This window comes from Pogona vitticeps, chromosome 5, assembly GCF_051106095.1.
Source record: "Pogona vitticeps strain Pit_001003342236 chromosome 5, PviZW2.1, whole genome shotgun sequence".
NCBI lineage: Eukaryota > Metazoa > Chordata > Lepidosauria > Squamata > Agamidae > Pogona > Pogona vitticeps.
The window spans coordinates 162,808,406-162,835,480 of record NC_135787.1 but is presented as its reverse complement, the minus strand read 5'-3'; the positions used below and the strand labels follow the sequence as shown (position 1 = coordinate 162,835,480).

Below are 27,075 nucleotides of genomic sequence, written 5' to 3'. Positions count from 1 at the left end.
TCATTAGATTTACACAGTGTAAACTATTCCAATAGGATTTTAGCGAGTGTTTTAAACTGTGTTTATATTTCATAGTTTTAAAATTGTAATTAGTATATTTTTAATTATTTGTGGAATTTTATATCTTTTTTATAAATTTTCTTGGGTCTGTGCAAGCTGAGGGAGGAAAGAAAGAAAGAAAGAAAGAAAGAAAGAATATTTTTATGTACAGTATTCAGTTTGGGTAACTGATATAGTTGTACAGAATGGGATTTAAGTGTGAAAGTCTGCTCAAGATTGAAGATTTCAGATGTCTTAAAGCACTTGAGAATGAAAAAAAGTTGACATTTTAAAATAATAGTTTAAACAGATTTTTAAACTAAAACATTTTAAATGAGGTTTCAAGTAAATTAGTGGTTTTATTTGTATACATAAGAAGAAACTGTTACTTGTAAAACTGTATTAAGTCACTAATTTTATTTGTTTGCATTACAGATGGTCCTCTTCCTGACCCAAATATGATTCGTTCCAGTGTGCCAAACCAGATGGTGAATCGTATGCAGACACCGCCAGGTGAGATTTCAGAGAAAAGGAGGAGGCTGAGCAACTTAGATGAAAAGTAGAATCTTGCATACACTCTACTCCCTACCTTCATTCTGAAGTATACAAAAGAAATTCATACTGAGGATTGCATTTGTCCTTTGCTCACATCTTATTAAACACTGTTACCATATTTAGTTACATTATGGCCTTCCACTAGCTGAAATTCCATCCCTTAGTGTAGTTACATTTCACTAGAGTAGATCCACTGAGTCTGTGGGAACTTAGTGAGTCAACTTCTTCATACATTCCACTAATTCAAATGGACCTATTCTAGTGCAGGTTAAAACGTTAAAACAACAGGATTTGGGGGACTGTTTACCTTAATGATTTGTTTGTTTGTTTGTTTGTTTGTTTGTTTGTTTACTTACTTACTTACTTACTTACTTACTTACTTACTTACTTACTTACTTACTTACTTACTTACATGCCGCCCACACTACCCGAAGGTCTCTGGGCGGTTTACAGCATTTAAAATACAATAAAAAGGCAAAATAAAAGGGCAAAATATAAAAATTGCCATCAGACCCACATTTGATGTTATTTCAGTTAAAAGCCATTTGGAACAGGAAGGTTTTGACCTGGCGCCGAAATGTCATCAGCGTCAGCGCCAGACGAATCTCAGTCGGGAGGGCATTCCATAGTCTAGGGGCAGCTGCCGAAAAGGCCCTTTTTTGTGAAATAAGCGGTTACCATTTTCTGAAAACCCTATTTCAGCACAATTTGTGATTTACTAAGATAATCTGAAAAGTTTTAAGGTACCATAATGGGAGTAATATGTTATGAAAATGTTCTGAAGATATTTGTCAGTATTCCAAATGAATATAGGAGAAAGCTTTTTTATCTGCCCCAATAATACACGTCTTTTGTAGATATTAATTTAAGCTAAAAAGACAACTCTTTCAGCATTGAACGTTGGGCATAGTAGCAGCCATACATTATTCCTTGCAAAAAAGAAACCACCTTGCTTTCCGTGACACCAGTTTTTAAAAAATACCATTTGATTGATACTGATTGTCTCTCATGCTATTGCTCACCTAGTCCATAAACTGCAATGAGTATGACTGTTTTGTCAGTTTAGCTTGTTTTCACTGCTTCTCTTTTCTTGCTGTTGGATATTCTGTCTACACCTTCTCTTGACTATTGCTTTGACTGGCTTCTCTACTATTCAGTCTTTCCAGTTTCAAAAAAATGCTGTATTTGCCAAGCATTTTGTTGCTTTTATTCCTCAACCCATAGACTGCTCAGCCACTACTGTTTGTATTCTTTCAAGAAAGGTTTTAATTTCCACTGTCCAGATTCCTTCCCATATTTTCCTAGCGTTCATATTCACTGCTGTTTTCCATAAATATTTGTTTGGGTTGGTAAAATGAGTACCCAGCTCACTGGAGGATCAATGTGTAGCCTGCATAATTAATTTGTAAACCGCCCAGAGAGTGCTTGAAGCCCTATGGGGTGGTATGTAAGCAGCATGCTTTGCTTTGGGCCTTAAACTAAGGTTTTCAGTGGCACACTATCAAATTCTTTGTAACTCTTTTTTTTAAGTGAAAAGTGTGCTTCTTATATACTGCCTCATAGTGTTTAAAGCAGTGGTTCCTAACCTTGGGTATTTTTGGACTGCAATTCCCAGAAGCCTTCACCATCAGCTGTGCTGGCTGGGGTTTCTGGGAGTTGCAGTTCAAAAATACCTGAGTAACCCAAGGTTAAAAATCACTGGTTTAAAGTAGTTTACAAGTTAATTACATAGGCTACACATAGCCCCAGAAGCTGGGTACTCATTTTACCAATCTTGGAAGGATGAAAGGCTGAGTGAACCTTGAGCCAGCTCCCTAGGATTGAACCCCAGGTCATGCACAGAGTTTAGCTGCAAACAGCAATTTAACTACTGTGCCACAAAGCTCCTTGGAATATGTGACTTCTTCTAAACATCTTGTCTCTTATTCTAAGTTCTTTGGGCCTCAGTCTTGCCTTTGTCTCCTAATTTTGTTCCTAAGGAATGTGTTTTTAGCTTTGGCCCATCTGCTTGCCTTCTGCAGGTGTCTTGCATGTTTTAGTTTAGATTTCTTGGATTATCTCACTTCTTCATGTTATTTTTCACTACAATATTTTATTGGTTCTCATATCTGCTTTCCTTTTGTTTTTATATATATTTCATCTATTTCTTCTTAATGAAACAGTGTAATGTATGTTCTAGCAACATTTGTTTTTAATATGGCAAAGAAAGTAACCTTTTTACTTGTAGATAAAATATAGCTAGATCGTTCATTGTTCACGGTCATATCAACCTGTTACCCAAGTCTTGTTTTTTTTCCCCCAGCATCTCTAAGATTGATCTGTTCCTTTGTCTTTCACATATCTAGCAGCTTGGCCCATGCCCAGTTGGAATTAATTGTTCATTGGCTATTGCTTCCACATTTTAAATTCCTGATGGCTTTCAGGTCATTCCATGTCAAATAAACCAACGCATGGAACTTTGATGTCATGGATTAAGTTCATTTTTGATACATTTGTACCTTACCATGAGATGTTTAAAAATATTTTTTCTGAATTTTTTGGTCCACCCATTTCTGAGATACTGCATTTTCAAAATTGGAAAAAATGCCAAAATTCACTACCCACCATAACTTCACATGTAATTTAATACATATGTGTGATAACTACAGATGTGGGACAGGTGTCATTTTAAAGCTTATGAATAGGGTTTTCATTTGATATATAACATGATGCAGTTGCAAATTTCCAAAAAACTTTACACAATTAAAAAAAAAATGGATTTTTGGGAAAATTGATTTTTTAAAATTGTTCAGAAAATTCACACTTAAAGATACATGTCTTGTAGCCAGTCAATCCAAATTTCAGGTTAGTATCTCATTGTTATCATACAAAATTTACATTTTCTTGTTGGCAATGACAAAGATTTTAATTGACTTAGCCCTGAAAATAGACCAAAAATTCTATATCTCATTATTAAGAACCTCTTTTTTCTTGGCTAGCATGTTGGATGCTTTTGTCATCTCCTGTGGGGTTAGTTGGTATGTTCTCCCTGTAGCTGTAATTGGATCTAGTTTGCAAAGGATGAAGTTTCCTGGCACTGTAAGAACATCCGGCTTTCTAGGGTAAGAGAAAGGTCTTGCTGGTCCAGCAGGATGTAAGGATGATAGCTAGACTTCACGTTTTGTAGCATCCATTGAAACAACACATCCCATTCACCCTGAGTTATTATAGGCACATGCCAGAAAACCATTCAAGTGATCGAAATCTACATCTTGAAGTTTGGGAGTGATTTTAATACAATGTAAAACAGAATCACGAGAAGCTGAAAATGCTTTGGTTTCTCATTTTTCAGTTGATACTGGGAGGAAGGCATGACACTTCCGAGTTCCTGTAACTGGAACTGCTTCATCAAATCGTACTTTTAAAAATTTCTCCTCTTCCAGGTATTCATCATTTGTAATGTAAAAAAGGCAACTCTACACATGGACATCACTAGACGGGCAATACCAAAATCAGATTGATTATGTTCTCTGCAGCCAAAGATGGAGAAGCTCTATACAGTCATTAAAAACTAGACCTGGAGCTGATTGTGGCTCTGATCATTAGCTTCTTATAGCAAATCTCAAGCTTAAACTGAAAAAGTAGGAAAAACCACTGGGCTAGTCAGGTATAATCTAAACCAAATCCCTTATGAATACACAGTGGAAGTGAAGAACAGATTTAAGGAATTAGATTTGGTGGACAGAGTGCCTGAAGAACTATGGATGGAGGCTTGTAACATTATACAGGAGGCAGTAACAAAAACCATCCCAAAGAAAAGGAAATGCAAGAAAGCAAAGTGGCTGTCCAACGAGGCCTTACAAATAGCAGACAAGAGAAACGAAATGCAAAGGAGATAGGGAAAGTTACAGAAACCTGAATGCTGACTTCAAAATAATAGCAAGGAGAGACAAGATGGCCTTCTTAAATGAACAGTGCAAAGAAATAGAGGAAAATAATCGAAAGGGAAAAATCAGAGATCTGTTCACGAAAATTGGACATATTAAAGGGACATTTTGTGCAAAGATGGACATGATAAAGGAGAAAAATTATAAGGACCTAACAGAAGCAGAAGACATCAAGAAGAGGTGGCAAGAATACACAGAGGAATTATAGCAGAAAAATCTGGATGTCCCGGACAACCCAGAGAGTATGGTTGCTGACCTTGAGCCAGACATCCTGGAGAGTGAAGTCAAGTGGGCCTTAGAAAGCATGGCTAACAACAAGGCCAGTGGAGGTGATGGCATTCCAGTTAAACTATTTAAAATCTTAAAAGATGCCGCTGTTAAGGTGCTACATTCAATATGCCAGCATGTTTGGAAAACTCAACAGTGGCCAGAAGACTGGAAAGGATCAATCTACATCCCAATCCCAAAGAAGGGCAGTGCCAAAGAATGTTCCAACTACCGTACAGTTGCACTCATTTCACACGCTAGCAAGGTTATGCTCAAAATCCTCCAAGGTAGGCTTCAGCAGTATGTGGACCGAGAACTCCCAGAAGTACAAGCTGGATTTCAAAGGGGCAGAACAACTTGAGACCAGATTGCTAACATGCGCTAAATCAGTGGTTCTTAACCTTTGCTACTCAGGTGTTTTTGAACTGCAACTCCCAGAAACCCCAGCCAGCACAGCTGATGGTGAAGGCTTCTGGGAGTTGCAGTCCAAAAACATCTGAGTAACAGAGGTTAAGAATTAATGCGCTAGATTATGGTGAAAGCCAGAAAGTTCCAGAAAAACATCTACTTCTGCTTCATTGACTATTCAAAAGCCTTTGACTGTGTGGACCATAGCAAACTATGGCAAGTCCTTAAAGAAATGGGAGTGCCTCACTACCTTATCTATCTCCTGAGAAATTATATGTAGGACAGGAAGCAACAGTTAGAACTGGATATGGAACAACTGAATGATTCAAAATTGGGAAAGGAGTATGACAAGGCTGTATATTGTCCCCCTGCTTATTTAACTTATATGCAGAATTCATCATGCGAAAGGCCGGACTGGAGGAATTCCAAACTGGAATTAAGATTGCTGGAAGAAATATCAACAACCTCAGATATGCAGATGATACCACTCTGATGGCAGAAAGTGAGGAGTAATTAAAGAATCTCTTAATGAGGGTGAAAGAGAGTGCAAAAAAATGGTCTGAAGCTAAACATAAAAAAAACCTATCATAGCCAATGGTCCCGTCACCTCATGGCAAATGAAAGGGGAAGATATGGAGACAATGATAGATTTCACTTTCTTGGGCTCCATGATCACTGCAGATGGAGACAGCAACCACAAAATTAAAAGACTCCTGCTTCTTGGGAGGAAAGCGATGACAAACGTAGACAGCATCTTAAAAAGCCGAGACATCACCTTGCTGACGAAGTCCGCATAGTCAAAGCTATGGTTTTTCCAGTAGCGATGTATGGAAGTGAGAGCTGGACCATAAAGAAGGCTGACCACCGAAGAATGGATGGTTTTGAATTGTGCTGGAGGAGATTCTTGAGAGTCCCCTGGACTGCAAGGAGAACAAACCTATCCATTCTGAAGGAAATCAACCCTGAGTGCTCACTGGAAGGATGGATCCTGAAGCTGAGGCTCCAATACTTTGGCCATCTCATGAGAAGAGAAATCTCCCTGGAAAAGACCCTGATGTCAGGAAAGAGCGAAGGCAAGAGGAGAAGGGGACGTCAGAGGACGAGGTAGTTGGACAGTGTCATCGAAGCTACCAACATGAATTTGACCAAACTCTGGGAGGCAGTGGAAGACAGGAGGGCCTGGCGTGCTCTGATCCATGGGGTCATGAAGAGTCGGACACAACTTAACATCTAAAGAACAATAATATAAAAAAACGTATTACAGGGATGTTTGCCTTCCCCCACTCAAACAACTGTCGATGTGTTATTTGAGAGAGGGTTTTGAAGGCTGGCTTTTGCTGCAGGTCTCTTCACTGTGTCTCCAACACCATCACAAACTCCTTTGCCATGTGCAGTCACATAAAAATGCAGTTCTGCTTCAATGCCTTGGAAATCAGTGTGTGGGTTACACAAATTTGCAAAATTCTTACGATTTTTGTGTTGTGCTGCAGAGCTGTCTGAAAAGTAAAATATCTTTTTTAAGTTCGGGAGCAATTCCACTTTCAAAACATTAAAAGTTTTCTTTGATAAGCATGAACAACAACTGTGTCATGTTTCTGATATTCCGAGATGAAAACAAAACTCTATTGTTTTAGTTGATCATTTTCCTTGTAGTACACAACAAAGGGATAAACAGTTGCCCTAAAGTTGTTCCAGCAGAATGACTGGGCTTCATTTTGTAGAATGAATGAATAGTTCACAGAAAAATCACATGTGATCACAACTTTATTATGGCAAAGTATAATTTTCTTCTCTGCAAAAAAAGCAGATTTGTGTTTGGCGATGAAATCATGCTCCTTCAATATGATTAACTGGGCTGAAAACTCAACCAAATCCTCTGTGGTTTTGCAAATAGTTTCAAATGAACTGTGGTCCACTGAAACCCACTGCTTGTAGGTGATGTTATCAATCATTTCTTCTTCAGGACTTGTCAGTAAGGTTTCCTTGAATTCATCACTGCTAGGGCATGAATCACACTCACCAAAAAATTGTCTACTGGGGTATTACACATAATTCTTGATAAATACACACACACATAGTGAATCCCACTAGCTCCTGCAGTTCCTTGGTCTTAACTCAGCAAATTTTGAAAATCCTGTCTTCAGATGGATACTTGGAGTTAAAAAAATTTGATAAATTTCTCTAAGATTACCAAGTATTAGATGCTTTTGGACATGGGTTCGACAACCATCTTTGTCTTTGATTTAAATATAATCTTTCTTGCCCGGCATTTGCTTGCTGACTTCTTCATTGCAGTAAAATTCCTTTGCTAAGTTGACTGTGTCTTCAGGTAAAAATTTTCCAGGTGTGGGATTAGGTGAGCACAAAATTCCTTTTTCTTCACAAGTTTCTTTGCCTTCCTTGCAATGTAGTTACTCACTCTGAATTCACTTTCTATTCTTTTACAGGACCGGCTTTCTGGTAAAACTGTCAAAATCATGAGTTTTTTAATTCTGTTCTAAGTTTTTAAATTTTTCTTTAGTTGCTGAATAATTTCTGAATCAGCAGTTACTTTCTTCCTCATCTAAATCATCTTCAGACATACAAAATAACTCTTTGTAGGTCCTTTTACTCTTCCCCATCTTTTCTTCGCAATACTACATTTTTCTTACACAACGGAGACTCACCAATGGAGGTCAAGGAGGCATTTAGGTGGCTAAAAGCTGCATCAGGGTCGAAATACTCAGACTCCTTAATATGACTAGGATCTCATAATCTCATAATTCTCAGAATTTCCTGTTCAAGTATATTTTTTTCCATCTGATAAGGCTTCTCTTTTCCAAACTGCAATCTGAATGAAGTACAGAGTAGACCTTTGGTCAGTTGGTCTATATCTATCTATCTATCTATCTATCTATCTATCTATCTATCTATCTATCAATCAATCAATCAATCAATCAATCAATCAATCAATCAATCAATCAATCAATCAATATGTCTGTGATTTGATTTCACTATTTAGTGAACACAGTCAATAAGTTACTTTCCTTAAGTCTTTACTAAGCCAGTGCCCCCCCTTTTAAAGGGTTGCAACATTTTTTTCTGTTCTCCATATTTAAAAGTATGTAGTTATCAAACAGTTTAATAAAGAGTAATAAAGGAGCTTCATAACAAAAATGTCCTAGACAGCTCCACAAAAAATACACTATACACATACATGTGCGCACAGACACACATCTTTTACCACAGAATTTTATCAATATAAATTGTAAAAAAAAAAAAATGGACTTGAGGGGTTTTAAGTCCTTGTCATTGCCAACAAGAAAATCTAAGTTTTCTATAAGAATGAAATACCAGCCTGAAATTTGGATAGACTGGCTACAAGACATATATCTTTAAGTGTGAATTTTTTGAAATATTAAAAAAATCAATTTTCCCAAAAATTCAATCTTTTAAATGTGTAATTTTTTTGAAAATGTACAATTGCATTATGTTGTACGGTATATCAAATGAAGGCCCTATTCTTATGCTTTAAAATGACACCTGTCTCAGGTTTGTAGCTATCATAGGTATGTATTAAATGACATTTGAAATTATGGTGTCTAGTGAAATTTGGCATTTTTTTTGCAGTTTTGAAAATGCAATATCTCATGACATCAAGTTCCAAAATAGATTTTTCATTGATTGATTTGACATAGAATGACCCTTTACCTTCTTGCTTTATTTCATTGTCTAATTGTATTTTCTGCCTAAGTTCTTTGCACCTGATTCTATCTTTGTTGCTCACCTTCAGGCCCCATACTCTTACAGTGTTTGCTGCCCTTTTTTACACTTCTTTCACCTCCCTTTACTTAACACTCATTTCCACAAATACCAAGCCTTTATTTGCCCTTTTTAATTTATTTATTTATTTATTTATTTATTTATTTATTTATTTATTTATTTATTTATTTATTTATTTATTTATTTATTTATTTATTTAACTTATATGCCGGCCACTCTACCCAAAGGTCTCTGGTCTCTTTTATAGGACTATTCATATTTGTATCCCTGGGGATAAAAATACGAAGATTGGCATCAAAGGTGCCACAGAGATCCAGCTCCTCTCCCCCAAAATCAGCTGGTCCACTCACTGGTCACCCTTGTTCGCATTGTTGTGCCAATTGCGGAAGCAGCCGAGCTGGCCCTTTCCTGCCTCCCTACACAGCTGATCACTCAACAGCTGAGTAGGGACACTCTTCATCCTGCTTCATCACTGGAGTGGTCGGCTGCACTGGGAGGCAGGTTAGCACTGGCCAGATTGCTTCCATGATTGGCGCAGCAATGTGGAGGGTGGCCGCATGCAGCAACCAGTGAGTGGACCAGCTGATTTGGAGGAAAGGGCTGGATCTCCGCCACACCTGTGGTGCCAATATTTATATTTGTATCCCCTGGGATATGAATACAAATAGCCCAACTCTAGTATAAAAGTCTTCTTTTATATAGTGGTGCCTCACTTGACAATGTTAACTCGTTCCAGTGAAATCGCTGTAGAGCGAAAACGTCAAGCAAAATAAAAAGCCCATTGAAATGCATTGTAAACCGTTCAGTGCGTTCCAATGGGCTGAATACCTGCTCGTCCAGTGAAGATCCTCTATAGGGGCAGCCATTTTCGGTGCCTGTAGTGCGAAAAATGCCTCCTAAAAACAGCAGGGAGCCATTTTGAGCAGCCGGCAGCCATTTTGAAAATCTGACAATCAGCTGTTTTGATCGTTGTAATGCGAAGAATTGGTTCCTGAAGCAGGGAACTGATTGTTGCAAAGCGAAAAAAACATTAAAATGTCGTTATCACAAAAACATCGTCGTGAAGCGGATTAGTTGTTGTTATACGGGGTAATCGTTAAGCGGGGCACGACTGTACTTTTTAAAGGTTCTGGCATCTTCCTCCATTTGTCTTGTAGATTTAAGAATATGTCTTCATTCTTATACATAATTTGGGTCTTCCATTTTATAAGTATTATAATATAATGTAATATATGATTACAATATATTTGTATTATATACATATAATGAACTCTGTCTTTGCTTTAAATATACAAACCTACAGGAATGAATCAGTTTGGGCCAATGCAGATGCCATCTGTTGGACCCCGGCAAACTCCTCCCCTTCAGCACCCTGGACAGCTAAGCCAGACAGGGGCTATGAGCCAGGTCAGTTCACTCTCATGTCCATTGTTGTTACATCCAAATGTTTTGGACATAACAACTTCTGTCTTGAGTTATTTGGAGCTGGCATGCAGCTTTCTGTAGAAAATGTATTTATTGGGCAGTTGGAATCAGAATTGAGGAACAGTCTCATTTAAGTCTCTAGCACTGCTAGTCTGAGCAAATTTATTTGTAGTTGGGATAAGGGTAAGGTACTAGTAAATACACTATACTGTGATTATCTTGTGGTATCAGTTAAGTCTGAGTCTGACTATAACTAAGTGTGTGAGTATTTATTTATTTGTAATAAACCTTTTCTTACAGATGGGTTTTTCTCCACGTATGCAGCAACAAGGGGTTGGGCAGCCATCTAATCAAAGTCAGTTCCTGCAGCAGAACCAGTTTCCTGCATTGTCCCCTGGAATAAATCCAGCAGGCACACCTATGACACAGCCTGGCAGTCAGATCCCAACTTCTCAAGTATGTTGAGCAAAGATTATTTTGCAGACTTTTTTTAATGTGTGTGTAGTGGGGTAGTTTACACAGATAAATGGAATTCACAAAACAAAATAGTTTTCACAAACTAGTCAGTAACATCATTGATCACCTAAGAGGGTGCTATCTTCATTTTTATGTTCAACCTCTTCTTTGGAGAAGGTCTTCCATTTTGTTCTCATTTTCATCTTTTGAAGCTGTCAGCTATAATTTAGAAGAGGGCTGCTTCCAGCAATTCCTTTTACCATCACTTTCTTACTATTCATCTTGCCTTTGTCATGGCAACTGGAAGAATTGGAGAGAATGCAGTACTTGTGATTTGATCTGGTTTTGGATGCTGTACCTTGTGTATTCAGATACTGATAGTTCTGTTTCTTCCCAGGCACAAATGACTAGCTCTTCCTGTCCTGTGACTTCTCCAGCTGTGGCTCCAGGTTCCCAGGGGAGTCATATTCCCTGTCCCCCTCTTCCACAGTCTACTTTGCATCGAAATTCTCCCTCTCCAGTACCAAGCCGTACTCCTACACCTCATCATACACCGCCAGGCCTAGTTTCCCAGCAGCAACAGCAGCAGCAACAGCAACAGCAACCCCCAGCCCCACCACAAACAATTTCCTCTGCTCCTACCCCGGTTGCTCAAGGAATGCCACCTGGGCCACAGTCTCAAACTATGCATCCACCTCAGAGACAAACGCCGACACCACCCCAGGGTCAGTTGACTCCACAAGTGCAGCCTCCAGTTTCTGTTACTCCTTCTGCAGAGCAGCAGCTCCCACAGCAGCCTCTTTCGCAACAGAGTGCAACCGCATCTGTGCCCACCCCAACAGCAGCTCTCCAGCCTCAGCATCCTGCAACGCCTGTAAGGAATTTTTTTAATCTGTTAAGTTCTACCTCAAACAGAATTTTCTTGTATTTCTACTATATTGAGCGCATAATATTCGTGGAGGGACAGAACATTATACTAGATTCTGTAACTTGTGCTCTTCTGTATATCAGTGTTTTACAGAAGTTGCATGTTGTCAAAGATACATATGGTACAGAGCATAGCTACTGTTAGACAGTATAAGTGTTGTTCTTTTTCGTGGCCTCTGTGAATGCACACATATGGGTATTGTCTGTGCCTCCGCTGACTCTCTCGGAAGATTCTAGAGCTAAAAGTAACAATTTTATGGTGTGATCCTCCACGAGGTATATGCTCCTCCCACCCACCATCTTCCCCAGTTCCTTTTTTCCGCCAAGCTGAACGGTTCTCAGGAAAGATTGAGCGCTTCATTAGTTGCCTTTTGACTATTTTTCTAGGCTCTTTTGAGCTTTTGTTTGTTTTAATTACCTACTTAGTGATCCTCTGCGTCTTTTGTTTGCCTAATCGGCTCCCTGTGGTCTTTTTCTTCCCTTTCCCCCCTTTTTTCCCCTTCCCCCTCCCCTTCCCTAGTTCTTTGCTTATGGCCTCACCATCTCCTTTTAAAAGGTGTACAACCTGTGCGAATAAAATCACACTTTCCGACGGTCATAACCAGTGCCTTTTTTGTTTGGGTGAGTAACATCCTACCCATTCGTGCCCCGCTTGTAAAAATTTAACCAAGCCGGCACTTAAACAGAGGCTCCAAAGACTTCGGTCTTACCTTTGGCAAACAGCCATGAATCCTCCTACTTTGTCTTCAGAAGCAGCTAGATCTCCTGCCCTTTCAGCCGATAGACTTCCAGCGGGCCAGCCTACCTCTGATTCTACCTCCGTGCTACCAGTTAAGGACACTGCTGAAAAAGCAAAATCGTCTGGTAAGCACAAGCTGCCCTCCTCTCAGAAGTCTCGAGCTCACGATCCCAGCTTGAAGAAAAAACCTAAGTCTGCCCCTAAGAGGCCCAGAAAGGACAAACTTCCCAGAGTGGAGCCCCCGCAGTCTTCTCTGCCTTCCCTATCCTCGAGGAATCGTCCAGAGAAGCCCCTGATTTAGCCTCGGACAGAGACGATGCCCATGATGTTGCGCCCCCCCCCCCCCACGATGCCAACCCAAACCCCGAGCATTGGCCTCAATGCGGCTGCCCCACAGTTCAGCCCGGCCTCAGCCCATTCCAACCCTGACTCAGGATGGGCAGTTGATAGCTCGGCATCCAATCTGGAGGCTCCCCCTTCGCCTCCATGGAAGAGAACGGAGAAACGAAAGCACCTCTCTCCATTGAGGTCAGTCCCATCACAAGGCGACTTAGGCCCTTTTCCAATGGTACCATACCATTTTGACCCCTTCATGTGGCAATCCTGGTACGAGAGGTTTCAGCCTGAGCAGGCTAAACGGCCAAAAACTATGCCGGAACTCCGCCATGCCATACCCTTTGTGGACTCAAGCCGCCTCCGTGCAACTGCCTCGGCCCCGGCACCTTCGGCTCCGCCCGTTCGCCCCCTCGTCCCATCGAAGCGGATGTGAGAAAAGGTTCACGAAGCCCTACCAGTGCGTCCTGCACCCTCAATGCCACGATGCCATAAAAGCACGGGACTTAACCCTCCATATGCTCCACAGTCTTGGCCTCAAGATCAACCTTGAAAAGTCACACTTGACTCCAAACCAAACGGCCAAGTTCATAGGCATGGAGGTAGACTCCCTCCGTGCAAGAGCTTTCCTGCCTCTAGACAAGATCAGGAAAATCCGAAAGGCTGTCCGCCTTTTTCAAACACATCACTCCGTTTCGGCTCATCACTCCCAACACCTTCTGGGACTCATGGCATTGACAACGGCCGTCGTCCAGCACGCCAGGCTCAAAATGCGATCCCTGCAGCCATGGTTTCTCTCCCTGTTCAATCCGCTCACAGACCCTCCGTCGGTCCTGTTACCAGTGACACCAGAGCTAGCCTCCCAGCTCAAATGGTGGACTCATCCAGACAGTCTTCTCATTGGCAGGCTCTTCTCGCCTCTAAGACCTTCCATATAGATCACAACCAACGCCAGTCCCACGGGGTGGGGTGCTCATTGCCTCCAGCACACAGTTCACGGACTCTGGTCCAAACAAGAACTGCCACTTCATATAAACCATCTAGAACTGTTGGCAATCATCAAAGCGTTCCGTGCCTTCCTTCCCCTCATTCGAGGACAAGTAGTGCAGTTGACAACAGACAACACCACTGCACTCTTTTATGTCAACAAGCAAGGGGGTACCCATTCCCCTTCCCTGCTCTTCCTAGTGGTCGACCTCTGGGAATGGTGCTATTCCCACCATGTTTTCCCTATTGCCGCCCACATTTCCACCGACGACAACACCTTGGCAGATTGGCTCAGTCGGCTACTGACGAGAACACACGAATGGACTCTGAACGATGTCATATTTCAGCGGCTGTGCCAGTGATGGGGCACGCCCTCGATAGACCTCTTTGCAGCCGATGGCAACAAGAAATGTCCCCGGTTCTGCTCCAGATCGGGCCTGGACAGCAACTCTCTGGGAGACACATTCCTGATGGACTGGTCTCAGGATCTCCTGTACATTTTTCCTCTTTTGCCTCTCATCCAGCGGGTGGATCGTCTGTCTTCGACAGGACGGAGCGAACGCCATCCTGATAGCCCCATATTGGCCCTGCCAGCCATGGTTCACTCACCTGATCTCGATGTCATTGGACATGCTTCGCCTTCCTCTCCGCCCAGATCTCCTCTCACTCGACCACGGCCTTGTTCTTCACCCAGACGTCGCCTCTCTCAGTCTTGTGGCATGGAGGATACTCCCGATGTGATGCAGGTTCTTCTTCGAGTCCGAAAACCTTCCACTACCCTCCTATATGAAAACAAATGGAAATCTTTTTTGCAATCTGCTCAGGACAATGACTTACCTGCTATACCTGTTTCTCTGAAGACTCTGCTTGCCTATCTTCTCCATCTCAGTTTTGGCCTTTCCCAGTCCACGTTAAAGGTCTATCTTTCGGCCATTATGGCCCACCAGCCCGACGATTCTCCTTCCTCCAAGTTGTTTTCTCACCCAACTGTCAGGAAGTTCCTCAAAGGGCTCAACAACATTCACCCTCCTCAACAACGTATCACCCCCCAGTGGTCATTACAGCTGGTTCTTAATGCCTTGATGCGGCCTCCGTTTGAGCCCATGGCGTCCGTCAACCTCAAATTCCTGACTCTTAAATCAGCCTTCCTTGTTGCGATCACATCAGCCAAACGGGCTAGTGAACTCGCTGCTCTTCGAGCTGATCCTCCCTTTATCCAGTTTCACCCCGATAAATGACTCTTTATTTTGATGTTTCCTTTTCTCCCGAAGGTGGTCTCTGACTTCCACCTCAACCAACCCATTATACTACCCTGCCTCTTCAAGCCTCGATCTTCATCGCCCCTAGAACATATGCTCCATAACCTCGATGTCAGACGTGCCCTGACTTTCTATGTCGAAAGGACAAAGACTTTTAGAAAGTCCAATAAACTCTTTCTATGCTTCCATGGCCCAAAGAAAGGGACCTCAGCCGCCTCTCAATCCATAGCACGTTAGATTGTACAGACTATTTCCCTTGCTTACAGCTTGTTGAGGAAATCCCCTCCAGAACATTTGACAGTTCATTGTACCAGGGTGCTGGCCACCTCTACTGCCTTCCAGCGTGACAGCGAGGTTCCTGACATCTGTTGTGCCACTACGTGGTCCACACCATCCGCGTTTCTCAAGCACTACCGGCTCGACGTCAGAGCGTGCCAAGATGCTGCATTCGGCAGAGCTGTCCTGTCATCCTTCTTACCATGACGACCCACAAACCAGTAAGTGCAGCTTGCTAGTCACCCATATGTGTGCATTCACAGAGGCCACGAAAAAGAAAAAGAGGTTACTTACCTGTAACCATAGTTCTTTGAGTGGTCTTCTGTGAATTCACACAACCCGCCCATCCTTCCCCTCTATCCGTCATGGGTTAGCTATGTAATTATTTAATTAATTCTTTCCTTCATACCCGGCGGATAAAATTAAGGAACTGGGGAAGATGGTGGGTGGGAGGAGCATATACCTCGTGGAGGATCACACCATAAAATTGTTACTTTTAGCTCTAGAATCTTCCGAGAGAGTCAGCGCAGGCGCAGACAATACCGATATGTGTGAATTCACAGAGGACCACTCAAAGAACTATGGTTACAGGTAAGTAACCTCTTTATATTCATGAATCACATGTACGTTTTGGCATTAGTGGAAGGTATACATCACTAAACATGCTTCTAGGGTGAAAAAGCACTGGCAGTGTGTGTCATATTTGTTATATAGTATCACTTCATTATCATGTTGTTTGGGAGAAGGGAGAGATAACATAGGTTACCGAAGATATAGAAGCACAGTATGCATCAAATACTAAATTGCTACATAATCTTGAGACTTTCAGTATTTAAATGTCTACAGAATCTAAAACTAATAGTTTCTTCTTTGGTTTAGCTTTCACAGCCAGGTGCAAATATTGATGGGCAAGTCTCCAACCCACCATCTACTAGTAGTGCAGATGTGAACTCTCAACAAGCTGCCCCTGAGCAGCAGCAGCAGCAGCCTGTCCCTGAAATTAAAATGGAGTTTAAATTGGAAGAAGAAGAGTCAGAACAAACAGACCTTCAGATGGAAGAGAAACCAGAGGTGAGTGTATAGTATGTACAAAAGGAAGTCTAGTGATAATAATTATTATTTCAATTTTTCACATTCAGATCTTCTTCAAAAGTGGCATAAAGTTTTCCTATTTTATCCACAAAACAGTTCTGTGCAGTAGATTAAACTGAGAAGAGCATCAGTGGCTCGAAGTTACTGGAGTCAAAGCTGAACATGGATTTGATTCAAGTTCTACCTAAATCAAATATTCAAGTCACTGCCATTATATTTCTGAAAATTAATAAAACCTGTAAATAAAATGCAGATGCTTCAAAAATTGGTGTGTTGTGAATGGTCAGGTCTTCTGTTTATACAACCTGTTGGAGTGTGAATCAAACATAACAATATAACTTCAGATGGTCACCAATCAGATAAATTTAAGTTTTCTAATAGCTACAGCTACGCTGTGGACACATACGGTCATGACCAAAAATATTGGCACCCTTGCAATTCTGTCAGAAAATGCAACCCTTCTCTCAAAATTGTTGCAGTTGCAAATATTTTGGTACTCACATGTTTATTTCTTTGGTTTGCGTTGGAACAACACAAAAAAACAGAGAAGAAAAGTCAAATCTGATACAATCCCACACAGAAACCCAAAAATAGACTGGCCAAAATTATTGGCACCCTGTCTAAATTGTAAGAAATAATCCGGAGATGGAGTCCTGAAGGCAGTTCCTGTCTTTCTGCCAACTCCTGCGACGTTGCTGGAACCAGTTGTATTGGCTCTTTCCTTTCCATTGGACCATTTCAGCAACATGGAGAGGGGGGATCTGCTGCTTGGGTAACAGCCTATCCTCCATATTTTGGTGTCTTTTCTGACCAAGATGTTTAGAGGAAACAAATAGTCATTTGAACTGTCTCTTAGTCTTTATTATAAACAGTTGCATGTGAGAAGGGTGGCTTCCAGAGTTGCTTCAGGGAGGAGAGCATTCAACATACTGTAATTGAACTGTGCCTTTGCACAGTTAAAGCTAGTGCTGTGCTTGTTTCTTGAGAGATCAGATCTGGCCACTGTCATAAATGCCATAGTTACATCTCAGCTGGATTACTGTAATGTGCTCTATGTGGGGCTGCCTTTGGAAAGTTTTTGGAAACTCCAGAGGGTCCAAAATGCTGCAGGCAGATTTTAACTGGCACTGACTGCAGAAAATCTATAACTCCTCTGTTAGAGCAGCTCCACTGGCTGCCAATCTGTTTCCAGGCACAATTCAGAGTGCTGGTTTTAATATATAAAGCCCCAAACAGCTTAGGTCCAAGCTATCTAAAAGACCACATCTCCCTCTATGAGCCTGCCCGGGCATTAAGATCATGAGGGGAGGCCTTTCTCTCAGTCCCACGACCCTCACAATTGCGCTTGGTGGGGACAAGGGGGAGGGCCTTCACTGTCACTGCTCCCAGACTCTGGAACTCCCTCCCATGGGTAGCTAGGCTGGCTCCATCTTTGCTGTCCTTCTGCAAGCAGACAAATACTTTTCTCTTCAGGCAGGTTTTTCCTTAATGACTGGTGGTCTGAGAGAGGTTTTTAAATGGGTTGTTGTGCCCTGTTGTTTTAAATGTGTTTTAATATTGATTTTATTTACTATTTTACTTTAATACTTGTTTAATTCTATTTTAATATTTGTATAATTACTGTTTTTGGCTTTTAAATACTTTTTTAATTTATGTAAGCTGCCTTGAGTTCTTTTGAGGAGAAAGGTGAGATAAAAATATTTTAAATAAAATTAAAATAAATAAATTGGGATCTGTGTGTTTTTTTTTTAATGTATGATTTCCAGGTTAAGGTAGAGTCTCTGCCAGAAGATTGTAAATCTGAACCAACAGAGCAGGAAGAGAAGAAACCAGAAATGAAGCAAGAAATGAAAGAAGAGGAGGAAAGACCTAGTACTCCAGGCACTCAGTCATCACCTGCTTCAGGACAGTCAAAGCGAAAAAGTAAGCTACTTTTGTTCATTTATAATATTTGGAAGCTTAGTAGTGTTGAATGTGCATTTAATGTGTTGGTAATACACATTCTTGAATGTGTATTTAATGTGTTGGTAACACAAATACTTTTGTTGGAAATCATCCATTGTCTTGTAAAACACTGGTGGGGGATAGACATATGAAATATATCAGACAAAAAGGGGGGAGAGGGGGAGAGGTACTATAGCACCTTAAAGACTAACTGCTGTATTTTAATGTGAGGTTTTGTGAATTTAGTCTACTTCCTCAGACATTGGAATGAGACTATATGACTGTCCTGGTAAATGGAAATATTTTGAAGCAGGTTTTTATGTGTTGTAGTTTCTCATGTCAGATTTACAGTATATCCTCAGATTCTTTTGCATTGAAATTGTCCTGATTGTCCTATGTAGAGTGGGAGGAGCATTGTTGGTAAAAGAATGGTATACAGTGGTGCCCTGCATAGCGACGATAATCCGTTCCAAAAAAAATCGTTGCTATGTGGATTCGTCACTATGCGGGGCAAAAAAGCCCATAGGAACGCATTAAAACACGTTTAATGCGTTCCTATGGGCAAAAAACTCACCGCTATGCGGAAATCCTCCATGTGGCTGCCATTTTCGCTGCCCGGTAAGCGAGGAAAGGGTGCGAAAATGCTGCGGGCAGCCATTTTGGAACCGCCGATCAGCTGTACCAAAAACATCGCTATGCGAAAATCGGTAAGCGAAACACTTACCAATCATCGCAAAGCGATGTTTTCCCATTTAAAACATCGCTATACGATCGCAAAAAACACATCGCTAAGCGGATTTGTCGTTAAATGAATCACTCGTTATGAGGGGCACCACTCTATAACACATTATAGAGGACTAGATACCCCCTGATATTGCATGTAAAAGGTGAATGACCTGAAAGTAATTGTGCTAGGGGAAAAAACATTACAGAATTAGCCTTGGAAGAGAAACTGTTGAGATAAGGTATCTGTAGAGAACCTGAAATATATTGAGTAGGAATCAGGAGTTCCTAAGTCATTTCCAAAATGTGAAATCTACATTGATTCCCACAGTTTGCCAGTTCTATCAATAATCTCACTGGGTTTTTTTGTAGGATCATAATTGTAATTATACACATGCTGATAGTCCTATTCCTTTATGAACAAACCATAATTGCTTTGTCAGTTTTCTGTATTCTCACCTGGTCATGGGGCCTTGCGTAAATAGGACAGTCATACAGTTTCATTCTAATGTCTGAGGAAATGGACTTGGTCCACAAAAGCTCACATTAAAATGTAGCAGTGTGTCTTTAAAGAACTACACAATATCTTCATCTCCTTTTTTGGGGGGGGTTGTTTGTTTGTCTGATAATGCTTACACAGATTTAACAGCTACTTGTTTGAAAGACTGATGAAATTTATTTAGTTAATATTAGTATTGGGGGTACATATTGTACATGCTAGCCCTTCAATGAATTATTTTATTAATACTGTCTATCATATCAGAATCATCTTCTGGCTTTTGCACATTAGGGTTTCCACTAGTCTGATGCTCTAATATTAAGACACTGGCAAAAATGCAGGCAATGTACTGACTGGATGTTACAGCATTTTGCTAATATTGTTACTAATTTCTTCTGTGTTTGTCTTTTAAAAAGTTTTCAAACCAGAGGAATTGAGGCAGGCACTTATGCCAACTTTGGAGGCACTTTACCGTCAGGACCCAGAATCCCTTCCTTTCCGACAGCCTGTGGATCCCCAGCTACTAGGAATTCCTGTAAGTATGTTTTACGGAGCATTTTATTTCTATTAATACATTTTCAGTGTTCTGTGCCTTCTTAAAGATGTTCATCTGCCCATCTCATATTTTTGCAGATTTCACTTTAGTTAGGAAGCCATGAGAAATATATTTCAGAATAAGATTATCTTCATTCACCTGGGAAAAATATAGTTCAGAACTGATCAATCTCGTTTAACAGTCAAATCAGTTTTCATGAAAAACATGCTGTCTCCAATTTACTTTAGTTTGGAAAATGATCAAAGTTTCAAGAAGAAGCTGAAGCCCAAAATGAATCCAAGATTTCAGAATTCTAACTTTTTTGTGCATTTTTTCAGGACTACTTTGATATAGTGAAGAACCCCATGGATCTTTCTACTATCAAGAGGAAGCTTGACACAGGACAGTATCAAGAACCCTGGCAATATGTGGATGATATTTGGCTTATGTTCAACAACGCCTGGCTCTACAATCGCAAAACATCTAGAGTGTATAAGTACTGTTCCAAGTTGGCAGAGGTGTTTGAGCAGGAAATTGATCCAGTTATGCAGAGCCTTGGCTATTGCTGTGGTCGAAAGGTGAGGAGGTGCTTCTAAGTAGAAACTTGGGAAACTGTTAAGAGTTATCAGAGCAGTTGACTACATAATTTTAAACATCCTTTCTTGACAGTTTTGAGTGTATTGTGGGCAGCAAGTCTAGTAAACCTGCAGTCCATAACTTTATCTTCTTGCAATGTCCCTGCAGTTCCTGATCTCTCTTATAGGTCACATTGGGAAAAATTAGTGCAGATGCCTTTGTTGGTAAAATGTCATATGTTATTAATTCAGACGCTGTTAAAATTATACTAAATTATGTTTACTACTTCCTGAAGGCCTGATTAAACATCCCTTAATATTGTGCTATGGTGTGCATGAAACATTGTTATCCAGGGTGTGAGAGATTTGTTGTTCTTGTGCGTCCCCACATACCTATGTACATAATGTCATAATAGTATTTGAATTGTTTCTTTTTCTTGACAGCTGTATCTTATGAATATTTGCTTGGAAATGAGTCCTACAACGTTCATTAGGATAGGGTTCTTAAGTAAGCAGGTATAGGATTGCCACCATAAAGTAATCATGTATTGTTGTAGAAACAATATGTTTGCCAAGCTGTAAGATATGGAATGAATATCTAAGTCTCTCTTAACTGTTACCACTAAATTCAAACTTCTAGAAGCTGTTTCTGCTCATAAACAGCATTGATTATGGATTACCAAACTTGAGTTTGTCATCTCCTAGTTAGGCAGTAAGTACACTGGCATGCACCCACAATTGTTCATAGTACACAATACTTGGAAATTCCTCTTTGTGGAATTCCTTCTTTGTGTGTCTCTACAAACCTACATGTGGGTTTTTTGCGTATTCAGTTTAAGGAAGTATAATCACCCCACAGGCTGTGTTCTGCACCTTCAGGCTTGGATAATATCTGCAAGTCTTATAGTTCCTTGGATGTCTATAAGCAACCTGTACCCCCTCCCCTCTCTCTTGGCAGTTGGAGTTCTCACCACAGACTTTATGTTGCTATGGAAAACAGTTATGTACAATCCCGCGAGATGCTACGTATTACAGTTACCAAAACAGGTAAGACAGCATTTAGGAACAGCTCTGCGCCTGCAACCAAAAAACATATTAGAGAGAGGCAGTCATTTTCTTGCTTTTTGAACAGCCTTGTTATGTAAATAACTGTTTTGTCATACCATTTGACTTTACCTCTGTTTTTCAAGGAAAAAATGCTCATATAAACTCATTATATGCTATAGACAAGTTTAAAGCTATTACAGTAAAATGTGAATAATTTTTTTCTCTTTGCGAAGCAGTGCACAGCAAAGCATGCATGTCTGCATCTAGAGTCTCTGCCTTCTTTGTCTTCCTCCTTTTCCCAGAGAAGGAGAGGGGTTTTCTCTTTAAATACATGCAATTATTATATCCACAGATAAAATGAAACTGTTGTTATATTTAAAAACCAAATCAAAAAAACCCAGGATGTTTGCTAAGACAGATGTGGGCTTACTTGAATCTTTCTTTTTGTGACCTCTCTCTTAAAAAAAACTATAATATTTGCCATAGTCAGGATTTGTGCTTGCCTGGTATCTCTTAAAAGCCAAGGCATAAAAGATGCTGAGTATGTACTCTTGCTTAAGGACTTAGCCAAAGTCCACCAATCAGAAGGTCCCCTATAGTCCACAAGTGGACCTACGTGGATGACTAGATGACTCTTTTTGGAAGTGGAAGAGATACACTTTCTAGAGTTGAATAGGAATTGTGATGGTTTAATTTTACCATTCTCACTTCCACAACAGTGGCAATCTATTTTCTCAAGACTGTGTCTTTTTTTTTTTTTTTTTTTTTTACAGAAGGGTTTACCTTCTCCTTTGGGGTCAGCCAACATCTGACAGGAAAATTGTGTTAATAGCTTTTCGAAGAAAGAAGCAGCATTGAGAACATAGAGCAGGAGACTTTCCCTGTTTTCTCTGAAACATTTTAGTCAAAATGTTGCTGTAATCTTTTTGCTTTCTTTAGATAGGAGTTGAAAGAGAAGGATGAATTTTGCTTTAAAAAACCTAAGCCCATTGTATACATTAAGAATTATTTATAACTAAATATACAAAGAACTGTTACAAGTATATGCAGAAATTTGAATGTTTCTTCTGATGTCTTTAATGTTTAATCACCAAGCCCACATGCCGTATTGCAAATGGCTTTTAGCACCCCATGAACGTCCAAAGGAGTGTGTTATGTGGTATGGAAGTTTACTGGCCAAAGCATTCAAGCCAAAAAAAGCCTCTTGGCAGATAGCACTGGTGTTGTCCTTTGGACTCTGTTCTTCAAATATTCAGTTTGATGTTTCTGTCACTGTGTCAGTTATAGCACAACTTGCTATTATGTACTGGAAAATGGGGGCCATGGAAAGCTGATCTCTTAGCAAATACTGATCCTCTAATGTTGGTTTTGTTTTGCTTTAAGAAACTGTCGCAGTTTTGTTTTTTGTTTTTGTTCCCTTTTGTTGTGTTTGTGCACTCAAATTAACTTGCTTAGCAGTGGAAAGGCTGACATTTGTGTGTCCTCTTGAGGGTAAATAACACCTTGAGTAAAACATTCAAGGTTAATTATGATGAAGATGTAAATCTTTTAACACCTCAACCATTCCATGCCTCTAAATGGAGATATATCAATACTTTATATATTAAAAACATACAGATGTGTAGCTGTTTGTTATGTCTCAAAGTACCTGCAATTTGGCAGATTGACAACAATTACTTCTTTAAACATGTTGCAGACAGACACTTCAGGAGGGAAAGGCAGTGTTCTGTCAGCATGTGACCATTCTCAAGATGGATTGTTCTTGCCCCTTTCCAGCCCTCTCCTGGCAGATGTTCTTATGAAGAAAATTGCTACCCTGATGTAGTTGTCAGAGCAGCAATTGCAGTTACCCTTTTTCTTCTTCATTTTGAGTCTCTGCTTTATGTGGCATTGATTATTAAAATGAGGAAAGCATGGGTACACTGAAATGCAATACGCTTTTTTGCTATATTTTGCTGCTTATGATCCCATTTGAGAGATTTAATGCTAATCTGTGCTTTGCCTTGGCTTTCTGCTTTGTGTTGTCCTGTCTTGCTTCTGTGTTTTTATTTTTTGTCCTGCAAACCCCCATTTCTTTGTTTGTTTTTGTGTGTGTATTGTTTTTTATTTCTCCTTCATGCTTGTCGTTGTCTGCACTTGGCTTTGATTGCAAAAAACCAAACCAAAACAAACAAAAAACAAACCAACCAAACACAATCTCTGGGTCCCATAAATCTTCATCATTGAATGTCCCTGTCGCCGTTGATGACCTGCTCTCTGCTCCCGCCCCCCTCCTTGGCCTGCTGTGATTGGTGACTCCGTTGCTTGGCTTGGGCTGTGTTGTGTGGACGGAACAGTTCACCCAAATATGGCCTTCTTGCCGACAGGTATCATTTCTGTGAGAAGTGCTTCAATGAAATCCAAGGGGAGAGCGTTTCTTTGGGGGATGACCCATCACAACCACAAACGTGAGTAGCTATCTTTTTAAAAAAATGTTTTAAGATATTCAACAGATTACTAGTATTTTTCATAATAGTTTAAATACCACTAAAAGATAAAAGTCAAATGATGGGAAATTATTATTTGATACTAAGACTTTGTCAGTTTGGGGAGAACAGAAGAAAGAAACAAAAGTTTGAAAACATGGATATAAACATCCAAAATGTAGATTATAAAACATTATCTTAAATTCTCATTTCGTTTGCTGGCTAGGGCCACCATTTCAGGCCATCACAAATGCTGTTCTCCCTCCCGTCACAAATGCTGAAGTCCCCCATCCACCTAGACTGTTCCCTCATTATGACGTCCATCATGGCAACAAAACTCTGGAATATTAGGATCACCTGGCTAAGGATGACTGTCCTCAGTGAGGACCTGTGTTGCAAGCTTCAGAGGACATAGACCACTTGACCCATAATGTCCCATTTTCTGTGCCCAGAGAAGCATCTAAACCAGTGGAAACCTGCAATACTAAATCATGGAGTGCCCTTAGCTGCTCCAGCACTCTTTCAAGCAGGTAGAAAGTGGAGTAACATTGAATTTCCACATTTAGCTGCATTATGCGGTGCAGTGATCCTAGTTTTTTTTTGCATCTGCTACAACAGTTCCCTGTCCTGAACACTGTGGTGAAAATGCCCTGCTGCCTTTCTGACCCACTCAGTTACACTAGGTATGCACATGTCTTCCATACTCTGCGAACCACCCCAAACTAACAGGCTGAGAGTATGGTCATACACTGCACCCTTTTCAACCACCCAGCCTGCAGTGCTGCTACAACCATATTTGGCCCATTGCCTGTGACAAAGAGACCTTGCCTTTCTGTAGCTAGACTCCATGCTGCACTGTGTCTCTCAGAAACTATTGAATGTTGTGAGCTGTGTGGTTGTCCTCCATCACAGCAAGATTTAACAGGACTCACCTATGACCTGCCCTTGTGTGCCTGATGCCTCCACTTCCCACCAGTGTCCTGTCAGGGAGAGATGGGCATGTTTAATATCATGGCTGCTCCAGATGTCACTTCTCAAATGTACCACCAGTGTCCAGGCCAACTGCTACACAACCAGTAGCTTTGACACCCCAATATAATTCTAGCACCATTCTTCAGTTAAGGCAGTGGTCCCCAACCTTCTCCCAACCATGGACTGGTTCGGGGGTGTTTGGTGTGCCCGCAGGGGGGTGGAGCTCTCGCACACACATGCGCATATTTCACTTGGGGACCCCCGCTTGCACACAAACACACTCACAGGGTTGCAATGCACTCATGTGCATGCGTGCAATGGTGCTTGTGGGGGCCACTGCGCATGCATGCACACAGCGTGAGCACAGGGTGGAACGTGCTCATGCACATGCGGGGCGCTCGCGAGGGGTAGGAGATCTGTGTCCACGGCCCAGTCCTGGATAGGCTTCGGACCACTGCCGGGTCGTGGACTAGGGGATGGGGACCTCTGAGTAAAGGGTCATTTGAGATGGAAATCGGTAACAGAGTGCCAGTTCTGCCAGAGACCTACTGAAACCAATGTCCTTCACTGGAGATCGCCCCATTAGTAATTCTGGCATCTTTATATTTGCAAAATGCCTTTTCCTGCACCCATTCCAAGCTTCTTTATGTAGCCTGGAACTTATTCTTGAGATGCGCGGCTGGCATTTGCTGCTTCCCACCTCTTGCTATTTGCCCATCTAGCTCCCTGCTTCCCTGGGTTGATAGCCCTACCTCTGCCCTCTTACCCTTCATAATAAGGAAGCTACTTGCCCCCACAGTATCCACTTCATTTGCCACCTGCAATGTCTATGCTGAGTCTTAAGTGGCTGAGCATGCTACTACAGTACTGGAAAGATGGCCCACGTCATGCTCATACCTGAGTATCTTCAGTAGATGCACTCAGCTATGTAAGCATCTGTTGCACACTGTTGAAAATGCTTCCAGATTGTTGGCTTCTTCAGAGGAGAGCTCCAGTTTTTACTACATGTTTCTGACAGGGAGTGTTACTTTGTCATCACTACTAGTTCTGGCAGCTGATGAGGCAGATGCTGCTGGAGGGACAGGGGTGATTTTAGTGTCCCATGCTTCTGAAATAATGCCCACCTGAGTCCACTCCATCTCCTCCTCCCACACATCAGATGTGTATGTACTTGAAGGAGAGTTCCCACCAGCCACAATGCTGCTATGCGCAGGACAGATTTCCTGTGAATGGGGGCTGAAGATAAACCCTTCTTTCAATATGATGGAGCTGATTGTTATAGATATGGAAGGCAATGTCTGGGTCTTTATAAATCCCCTTTCCAACCACAAAAATAACAATAGTGCTGCTGCCCAAGCTGACATTGTCATTCTGAGTGCTGATAATATCCTTGTCTTTCTCTGGCCCTTCAGCTCTTTGGAAGAAAAGTGCCTTCTTCACCATCTTCTTTAGTCCCTTGCCCTGCATAAAGATGTTACTGGAACACACTTGAAGTTCACTCATATCTGCCTCACCTTGAACCAGAGGCTTTTCTGCCACCTTGGCAAAGACACACACATGCCATATATTGTTGCCTGCCACTATTTCATACTGTCAGTGTTGAACAAAGCATTTGGGTGATAGGTTTTGTTTGGCGGGCTCATAATAGCAATTGCGGTCTGTCCTCCATCTTCTACTCCTTTCAGTAGAAGTTGCTGCAGTGGATACAGGCAGCATTCCTGCAGTGTTCCCCAAATGCCTGTTACTACTAACACACCCACATTTCATATTGCCAGTAGACTACTCAAAGAAGAACAGTATCTGATTCTGCTATAGCTGAACACAGACTTTTCCAAAGAAAAACACACAGACACAATATCTATTA

The 27,075-nt window shown here is 41.1% G+C and overlaps 1 protein-coding gene across 4 annotated transcripts in view; it reads left to right on the top strand.

The window, feature by feature from the left end:
• Nucleotides 1-27,075, top strand: part of EP300 (EP300 lysine acetyltransferase) — a 119,114-nt gene that overhangs the window by 74,863 nt on the left and 17,176 nt on the right. For 2 of the 4 annotated variants that reach the window (XM_020787830.3, XM_020787828.3), the window contains 10 exons: nucleotides 475-552; nucleotides 10,261-10,364; nucleotides 10,683-10,838; nucleotides 11,236-11,712; nucleotides 16,239-16,430; nucleotides 18,218-18,374; nucleotides 20,034-20,152; nucleotides 20,491-20,730; nucleotides 21,686-21,774; nucleotides 24,141-24,221. In XM_020787830.3, the coding sequence (XP_020643489.3) occupies nucleotides 475-552; nucleotides 10,261-10,364; nucleotides 10,683-10,838; nucleotides 11,236-11,712; nucleotides 16,239-16,430; nucleotides 18,218-18,374; nucleotides 20,034-20,152; nucleotides 20,491-20,730; nucleotides 21,686-21,774; nucleotides 24,141-24,221 (1,693 nt within the window). Of the gene's footprint in view, nucleotides 1-474; nucleotides 553-10,260; nucleotides 10,365-10,682; nucleotides 10,839-11,235; nucleotides 11,713-16,238; nucleotides 16,431-18,217; nucleotides 18,375-20,033; nucleotides 20,153-20,490; nucleotides 20,731-21,685; nucleotides 21,775-24,110; nucleotides 24,222-27,075 lie in introns of all 4 variants that reach the window. The other 2 variants (XM_020787827.3, XM_020787826.3) reach the window with 1 other exon arrangement.